The following is a 9,950-nucleotide window of genomic DNA, read 5'->3' on the forward strand; positions in this document are numbered from 1 at the left end:
TGGTTCTCTATTCTAAAAGAAAATGCAATTTTTCAGATAAAAGTGGAAGAAAATCAGTGTCAGTGCTATGTATGTTTGCGACAACAAGGAAAAGCTGTATCTACATCTTTACCTCAACAAGTAGCACCAACATCTCAACCTGGTGAACTACATTTATATCCTCACATTCATGGTTCAGCTGGCCTTCATGGCTTCAGATCGCATGTTAGACCCTTATTACAACCACAACTTTATGACTTACATATGCCACTAAGACAACCAAAACCTTTAATTCAGTCACCCAAAGTTCCGCTTAAACTGGATTTCGATTCACCTGATGGAATTCATGAACATATTTACCATGCTTATGGAGACTGGGACAATACATATGATTCACGTATGATGCTGTCAAACATACCAAAGTATGGTCATGGATTAGGAAGTGAACTACTGCCAGCTGCTCCGTTAACAACAAATTATACAACAAACTTTCTAACTGAGCCATTCTCTGTGTCAACACAGACAGGAATGGACACAGTCATGACATCAACATCACCCTCTACCAGTTCTTTCAGGACCACCACTAGCGTCCACACATCTCTGGCCACCACTCAGGCCAATAGTGACCAGACTGCCAGTATTACTAACAATCATCTTGCTATTTCTAGTGTACAAAGTATTTCTCAAACACTTTCTAGTACAACTACTGATTGTAGTAAAAATAGTGCCACACCTCCTTGTACAAGGCCAGTAACTCTTGGAGGAAACATTCCGCAACAGAAGCAGCCTGTGCTTTCTGAGAAACTTCCTGCTCAGCCACGTAAACGTCAGAATTCAGCAAATTCTACAAATGTGAATAACTCTCCTGTCAATCATTCCAATGGTGGAATATCTGATAAAGTTACTCAGGACTTCATTCAGACAGCGGCTAGAAATATACGTGAAGGTGCCAAAGAAGGAATGCAAATGATCCGTCAGTTTGCCAACAGTTTAAATGCTAATGTGAACACTCACACATGCAATCACAACTGTCGAAATTCTCAAAATGTTCAATCCTGTACTGAAGGTCCTCCCCCTGGGTGTCGTAACGCTGTAGCACTTCCCTCCTCTGTGAACAACGTTAGTGTAGGAACTTCCACTGTCTGTATGGAGCCTGATTGTGAAGGTCATTGTGATGAGAATGGAGATGGTATAGATGATAGTTGTTCAGAACAAAGCTCAACCAATTCCAGTCAGAAAGATGGCAAATACTGTGATTGTTGTTATTGTGAATTCTTTGGACATGGCAATGTAAGTTTATTTGTTGGGTTTGAATGTCTATGAAAAGGAGATGCCGTATTGCCAATGAGACAACTCTCCACAAAAGACCAAATGGCATAGAAATTAACAACTATAGGTCACTTTACAGCCTTCAACAATGAGCCAAGCCCATAAGGCATAGTCAGCCATAAAAGGCCCCGAAATAAGAAAACTAATTTATGTACAAAAAATAAACAAAAAACAAATATGTAACACATCAATAACCACTGAATTACAGGCTCCTGACTGGGGACAGGCACATACATACAGAATGTGGCGGGGTTAAACATGTAAGGGGGGTCCCAACTCTCCCGTAACCTGGGACAGTACAACATAAGAACAAACTATAAAAATCAGTTTAAAAAGGCTTAACTCATCAGATGGATACAAATAGAAATACTATTCTAGTCTGTTCATTGATGTATTATTGAGGATGTTTGGTGTCATAGTTTAATTTGCATACTAGGCTATAGATAATGTGTACTTTGTTGAATATTTAAAACCCTGGTTAACCGATACCAATAAAATCCAATAAAATCAGTAACCAACAAATAATAGTGAGTGAAAACCTTTCTCTGTTTGAATTCTCTTTATATGTTTGTGCTATTAAATAGCCTGATAAATAGTTGAAGCATAAAAATGTATATGCATTTGAACTATTTTAGCCTCCTCAGACACCAACAAGTAAGAATTATGCTGAAATGAGAGATAGACTGAGATTAAGATTAAAGAAGAAAGTTGGAAGTCAAGTAAGATATTTTTCAGTCATCATTTTTAATCAAACATGTATTATCTCATTGAATATACATGTATACTAAAAACTCATTTTATCAGAAATTGATATCTATATTTCAGATTAATTAATTTAGATAAACATTTGAAGTCCTTATGGTCATCTAGTTTCTTATGGGTGCCCTATATATACAGTTCAATGTTGCAGTCACTGTTTAATTCATTTCTTAAGGACATATCCACAGTTTTATACAACATTCAGGTTTTATTTATTTGTATTGTATTTTGTTTCAAACAATACATTGTAGGTACTCATGGTTCTGAAAAAAGCATTTTACAAACAAAAGTACTATAAAATCTACAGATTCATTCATTTATTTAATCATTTTAGTTTTTCATCTACAAGCATGATCAAGTTATTCCCTTTTTAGACAAGAGCCTCATATTTTCTCAAATATATCATGTTTATCAAAATTGTTGATCAAAACTTTTACTGAAAATTCAAAATTGAAATTTAAAAAGTTATGAGGTACATGTATATAATTTAACAGTTGAATGTAGGTGAGTAAATTTCAACTGAATCTGAAAATCCAATTAGTAAAGTTTTAAAGATGATAAAAATTAATAACAATAAAAAAAAATTAATCTCAAATTGTTGGTGTGATGAAAACAATTACAAACTGACTTAGGATAAATAATAAATCTAGCAAGAATTGAAAATTCTTTCTCAGTAAATAGTGATTTGTATAAAAATGAAAATTTCCATATTATTGGAAAATAAATTAGTGGGTACCCCTATAATATTTGATAGGAAAGCAAAATGTATAATATAATAATATCTATATTCTCCTGCAACTTTCCCTCGTTTTATTACCATCAAGCTATTTTCTGTTTTGCAATTAAGTATAGACTAAGACATCATTAGACAAGAACACCTGTCCAGGTAGACTGTAGTTGTGACTTCTTAATTAGTGATCACCAATCAGTACACACATGTCAAATTAACTCAGTGTGAGCTCAAATGTCAATAGATGTTTGATAAATACAGTGTAATGCCACACTGACCTTGTTATTGATGACAGAGTTAACACAATGTTTGGTCAGATTAGTATGTCATTACTCCCTCATTTACATAGTTTTATACCAAAGGATTATATGTTTTACTTCTGGAGATGGCAACTCAGACATTCTGTTGTAAGATATGTTACTCAGGTAAATTATGTTTTCTCTCTGAAGTATTTATCAGAATAGTAGCACCACTGAGACATTTTGAATGTTACTGATAAATATTATTAAATGTAAAAATATATGTTTCACCACACAATTGTGCACAATACTGATATATTCAATGTCAAATTTACACATACTCCAGTAAAACTTGCAAGATAAGACATATATAGTAGCATTTTTTAGTGCAACTTTGCATGAGAAAACCCAAATCCATCCTTTTCTATTTCTCAAGGTTTCCCTATAAATAGTGTGATACAGTTTCTAGTTTTCCACTTTATTGGAAACGCCCATCAACTGTTTTAGCTGTATTCCCTCTACTACAGTATTTCAGATATGAATCCAATGCTAGTCACCCAGTATTTTCTTTCATTTTAACTCTCCCATCATGTTATACTTATATTAATGATTGTGTTTATTTTAGGGTGACACCAAACATAAAGACACCTGTTCTCATCATCATATGATAGAGCATCAGCCTTTAGAAGATAAAGGCTCAGAAGAATTGGAAGAACTGCTACATTATATCAATGGTACAGATAATCAGAAGGAGGAACAGGAAGATAAACAACTTAGTGCTAAAGCAGCTAAACGTGCTAGACAGAAACAAAGAAAGGTTAGATCAATAAGAAACTTTCTCAGCACTGTTTTCTTGTTCAGTCAAATAGAGTGTTTGCTTTGTGTTGTAAAAAAGATATTTTTTTCTTTTCTGGAATCTGTCTATATCTCATCTGACCCAATTGCATGATAAGATTATAATGGGAAACAGAATTTTAACTTAAATATTTAAAAGCTTAGATTACAGTTATGATTATCTTGCATACATAAACTTGTAAAAACCATGATACATCGATATATGTAAATGCATTTCAGGCTGAAGAAAAGGCCAGGATAGAGGCAGAAAAGTTACACCAGGAGAAATTGGAAAGGGAAAGAGAACTGGCAAAAAATTTGCTTAATGCTGCCAAGCTTGAAGAAAGTAAAAATGAAAAGAAAAAGAGAAAGAAACGCAAACAAGTTGAAGAAATTAAGCAAGCAGAGATTAAAAATGGCTGTGATAAACGAGAGGATCCAAACTTAGTTAGGGTTCCTCCATTAGGGAGAGAAGATACTGACAATAAAGTCAAAAACAATGTAAAACTTCAAGTTAAACTTTCTGATGCTCCATTAAAATCTCCTTCCACTGAGATTAAGAAAACAGTAAAAATAGTCAAGACCGATCCAGTTAAAACTCAAAGAATAATAGTTGAACCCCTTCAAACAAATGGAAAAGTAAATTTAAAGGCAATTAAAAAGCCAGATCTTCTGAAATCATCCCCTGTTCAGCCTAAAGTACAAGTCACTAAAGGTGCCTCCCAGTCGTCTCCAAGCAGTGCCAAACCTGTTCCCGAACAGACAACTAAATCATCAGGGAAGAGAAAAGACAATAAAAATGAGAAAGATGTTGATACAACAGAGAAAAGAATGGATACTGGTGATGTAAAACCAAGGAAAGGAAAAACTGTTCACAATAATAATGATATTGTTGTCAATAAAAACATTGTTCAATTAAATGGGAATAATAACAATAAAACAGTAAAGAAAGCTGCAAACACTCCAACGCCTCCTAAATCGTCTCCTCCTCCTCCACAACAAATCAAATCTAGTCCTACAAGCTCGCCATCTTCTCCTAAGAAAGCCGACACTCAAAAGACAAAAGCAGTTGTTAACCAATCACCACCCCAGGATCAGGTTAGTATCAGTCTGTAATAAAATTATCACTAAAACTATTCCTATGTAAACTTAATTTAAACTTGGCATTAACTTGGAATAGATTAACAGTATAGAAATAAGGAGATGTGGTATGATTGTCAAAGAGACAACTTTCCACCAAAGTTCAAATGAAGGGGATAAAAGCAACACCAGTCTAGAGTGGACTATAAAAAGCCTTGACATTAAAAAAATGGAACAATTCAATAAATAAAAACTAATGGCCTTATTTATAACAAACAATTTACATTAAACAAACCCAATGATAACAGACATGACACTGTAAAAAATGTAAAGAGTATTGAACCTACTCAAGAAATCTATTTCTCTAGGGTTTTTCTTTTCTTCATATTTTTTGAAGCTTTTACAAGTTTTAATCAACCAAGAAACCTAGAGTTATGGGGTGTTTTTCTTCTTAATTTTGATATGAAGTACATTTAATTGTTTATCCTGTAATTTTTTTAATGAAATTAATTGCTTAGTGTGCATAATTTTAATTGTTTTGTTCAAGTTTTATGAAGAGATTTGACTTTGATTTATGATAAACACAGTTTGATACACATGAAATCTATATTTTATTAAAAAAATAATTTGAAAATAGTCATTACAATTGTTATTTTATTATTTTAGCAGCCTAAAGGTGGGAAAAAGGGCAAGAACAAAAAGAAAAATAGGAACAGTGAAGATTTAAGCGTAATTGGTAAGTTTATAGAATCTTCATTTAACTGAGAAATGAGTTGTTAGTGCACAGTAGTATCTAGAACTAAATTATGAAATGTAAATAAAATTAAAACATGTTTTAGCCCATTTTTATACGACCGCAAAACTTGTTATTCCATTTCTACTATGTTGCACACTTGCATCATGATCAAGCCTACAACCTCCAGTACTTCAGGTTAACATTAATTCACAAGAGGAATGAAAGTTAATAAAAATCATGCCCCTGAGAATATTATTAGATAACGGTTGACAAGTATACTATATTTGCTATACACAAAGTAAAACAGTGATTAGCTTTGGTAACATTCAAATATTGTTTTTATACCCCCGCTTTAAAAAAGGGGGGGGTATACTGTTTTACCTCTGTCTGTCCGTCCATCAGTCCGTCCGTCCCATGAAACTTTCGTCACATTTTTCTCAGGAACTACACATCCACCCTTTCTGTAATTTGGTATCAACATTTATATATGTCAGCCATACTGTGTGATGCGTTTTCAGATTCATCACTTGACAACTTCCTGTTTACCGAACACTTGTCTGATTTTACACATGATAGCCAAGTTGAAAATTTTCGTCACATTTTTCTCAGGAACTACAATACAAGGATTTCTGAAATTTGGTTTCAGGATTTATATAAGACAGCTATACTGTGTGATGCGTTTTCAGATTCATCACTCGACAACTTCCTGTTTACCGAACACTTGTATGATTTTACACATGATAACCAAGTTGAAAATTTTCGTCACATTTTTCTCAGGAACTACAATACAAGGATTTCTGAAATTTGGTTTCAGGATTTATATAAGTCAGCTATACTGTGTGATGCGTTTTCAGATTCATCACTCGACAACTTCCTGTTTACCGAACACTTGTATGATTTTACACATGATAACCAAGTTAAAAATTTTCGTCACATTTTTCTCAGGAACTACAATACAAGGATTTCTGAAATTTGGTTTCAGGATTTTTATAAGTCAGCTATACCGTGTGATGCGTTTTCAGATTCATCACTCAACAACTTCCTGTTTACCGAACACTTGCATATTTTTACACTATTAATATTATCCACTTGCGGCGGGGGTATCATCAGTGAGCAGTAGCTCGCAGTTTCACTTGTTTTATCTATACCAGTAGTGATATAGAAATCTCTAAAATGCTGTTTGAATAGATTAATTTCGAGTTTTTGTTTTGATTTACTTTCTTTCACTATTACAGATGAAATTTTCCTTCCCAAGTCTGAATCAGACCTTGAGAATGGTGAATTGGATGAAACTGAAAAAGAACTTGAAGCCTTCAAAAGGTAATACATATTGTGATGAGAACTATTGATCAATTGTTAATTTGAATGGTCTACAACATATTTTAATTGAATTTTACAACAATTAATATGCTTGTACATATATCTTTCATTTTGTATATTAAAAAACCCCAAAGAAAACAAATATAAGTAAACTGTTTAAAATAGAAAATGTACAATTAACTAGTTATTTTTTTTGATACTTTTTATGCTCTTTAGCCCTTTCCAATTTTAGTGGCCATTTATATGCCTTTTTTTTGGGGGGGGGGGGACTTATGTCATTACCACAATTTATAATTGTGAAGTATTTATGCAATCAATGATTGAAGTGAAGGTAAATAAATTGTTTGACACAGTTGGTTAATGTATACCCAATTATCTTCAATTACAAAGGTCAGCGGTTTTCTCATGGCACTCCATCTTCCTCCACCCTTAAAAACTGACCATCATTGTTTAAAATTGGATCTAAAAAGTGGTGTTAAAGCACCAACAATCAATCAACATTAGCTGACACATCTTATAAGAGAATGAGAACCACAGAAGGCCATCTATCATTTTAATTGATTTCACACAAACTTTTATTTTACATTTCAGATTTTGTTTGGATTATACACCAGTTACTAGAGAAAAATTACAAGTCAACATGAATATTAAAGATATCTTTGTCAAGAAGAAGTCTGGACTTAGCTGCACCTAATGGCATCCATAGATATGTTTAGTCCCCTGCTAACAAATTCTCAATATGAAAATTCCTGTAATATCACAGTTTTTGAAAAGTTTTGTTTATATACTTAAAAAAATCAAATTAAAAGTACTTGGTGAAGACTTTTATAAACAAAGAATAGACATACATTTGAGATTCTTCCCTACATGGGGAAAGTAAGGAAAATTAAAGTGTTATAATTAAATAAACAACACTTTCTAATGAGCTGTTTAGGTAGAGAACAATTTGGACCATACTGATATTATCAATTTACTGAGTCAAAGTATGTTTTAATAACCTGACGAAAATTTAGTTGTATCATGAATTGAAGACAATCTGAAGTTGTTTAAAAAACATTTCACTAAAAGTTCATAACCATGTACTATTTAAATGAGTGTTTCATTTGGTCAGTAAGATTAAGAATAAAATTTTTGTGTCAATCTACCATACAGTGAAATGAATTTGAGGTATTTTAGTGTTTCTCACTCCCTAGACATCCATAGATATGAGAACTTGCTTGATTTTTTTCTTTTATTGGTTGCTTTCTGCCTATGCAATTTAATACTAGAAAAGACTGTCAACATTAGATATTCAATGTCTTTCAATATGTTAGCACTGGTGAATTAATTATTTTATGGAGAAAAGTTACGAGTTGATTGAAATAGTGTTAGTCTATTAAAATGTGAAAAATCATGTTGAGGAGCAGTTTGATAGCCTGGCACCATAAAGAGATTGTCCATTATTAACATGTGTGTTTGACTGTCTTACTTTACAATTATTCATTCAGATATCATATTCAAGAACTAAATTGTCTCCCCTTCATTTTATAGAATTTCATAGTCATTCTTAAGAATGTTTCAATACAGCCATGCTTTATGGTGCCAGAGCTTGTCTCTTTTAACTTATTTTATTGGGTTTAATGTGTTTGAAATAACTAAATTTTCTTTTTAACTTTTGTTCAATATTGTTTTGCTGCGAAGCATTGGAATATAACATGTATATGAAATCTTCCTACTCTATTGTTAAGTTTGCTAATGTTAATGCATGTTTGTGTGCTCCTCCATATTTGACTGTAAGCAGTGATGGTGGTGTATTTACATTTCTCTAAGTAATAAAGAGATTGTTGTTATTAATATATTGTTGTCTATTTACAATTGATTTTAACTTGGTATTTTAATGATTTTTTTTCGAGGGAATGTAAATGCACCACACATACTGATAGTATTATAATAATATTATTTATTGATAAGTAGTAGTTCTGTAAACTTTGTAGTGTACTATTTAAAAGAAATCTATGCAATTTGTTCATCACAAACTGCTTGTTGATTTTAATGTCTGCTAATTATTTTCAAGTTGCTTGTATTTTGTTTTTAAATAATTTTCTGAAATTCAGAAAAAGAAGTTTTAATGACAAGCCAAACATTATGGAAAGGAAGGCATTATGAACTATGTATTCTATTGAAGGCTAATTTGAGTCAATATTACACATTATTTCTATTACTCCATTATTTATCTCCCCTGTTTTGACCTGAGGAACTGGACAGGGGACATAACTGTGCTTACAATAAGCATCATATAGCAGCTTCCTGTTTGATGTTTGTCCCGTCATTGGTGGCAGAGTAATAGTAATAATACAATCTTCCTGTTATATAACAACTGCTGTGTCACCAAGTCTTTTATTTGTGTGCCTGTTTTAATGATACGTTTGTTTGGAAGAAAGTTGGAATGTGTTTGATGTTTAATCAACATGTCAAGTGTTGATACTGAATAAATGAAATATCACATTGAAATTGATTTTAATTATATTTATTTTAAACCTTTTAAGGTTGTACCCAGCACCTTTACAAAAAACTTGAACCACACACTATAGAAAAAATTTCATTGGATATATAGCAGTTTCACAACCACAAATTTTGATCTATGAGAAGCTTTATATTTTCTTTACAATAGAACATTCAGCTGTTTTTTACAGAGTTATCTCCCTGTAGTGATATGTACCACATAAACATTCAATCTTTTTATACCCCCGCTTTTTTTTTTATACCCCCGCTTTAAAAAATGGGGGGTATACTGTTTTACCTCTGTCTGTCAGTCCGTTCGTCCGTCCGTCAGTCCGTCCCATGAAACTTTCGTCACATTTTTCTCAATAACTACACATCCATCCTTTCTGTAATTTGGTATCAACATTAATATATGTCAGCCATACCGTGTGATGCGTTTTCAGATTCATCACTTGACAACTTC

General features: G+C 32.5%; 1 protein-coding gene across 2 annotated transcripts in view; it reads left to right on the forward strand.

Moving 5' to 3' along the window:
• Positions 1-9,496, forward strand: part of LOC139519319 (protein FAM193A-like) — a 30,659-nt gene extending 21,163 nt beyond the window's left edge. Inside the window, exons 14-20 of one of the 2 annotated variants that reach the window (XM_071311307.1) lie at positions 37-1,269; positions 1,944-2,027; positions 3,662-3,853; positions 4,111-4,968; positions 5,617-5,686; positions 6,922-7,006; positions 7,598-9,496. In XM_071311307.1, the coding sequence (XP_071167408.1) occupies positions 37-1,269; positions 1,944-2,027; positions 3,662-3,853; positions 4,111-4,968; positions 5,617-5,686; positions 6,922-7,006; positions 7,598-7,700 (2,625 nt within the window). In that variant the 3' untranslated portion in view covers positions 7,701-9,496. The remainder of the gene's footprint in view (positions 1-36; positions 1,270-1,943; positions 2,028-3,661; positions 3,854-4,110; positions 4,969-5,616; positions 5,687-6,921; positions 7,007-7,597) is intronic. The other variant, XM_071311308.1, reaches the window with a different exon arrangement.
• Positions 9,497-9,950: the final 454 nt, after the last annotated feature.

The sequence above is a fragment of the Mytilus edulis genome, chromosome 4 (assembly GCF_963676685.1).
Source record: "Mytilus edulis chromosome 4, xbMytEdul2.2, whole genome shotgun sequence".
In the NCBI taxonomy this organism is placed as follows: Eukaryota; Metazoa; Mollusca; class Bivalvia; order Mytilida; family Mytilidae; genus Mytilus; species Mytilus edulis.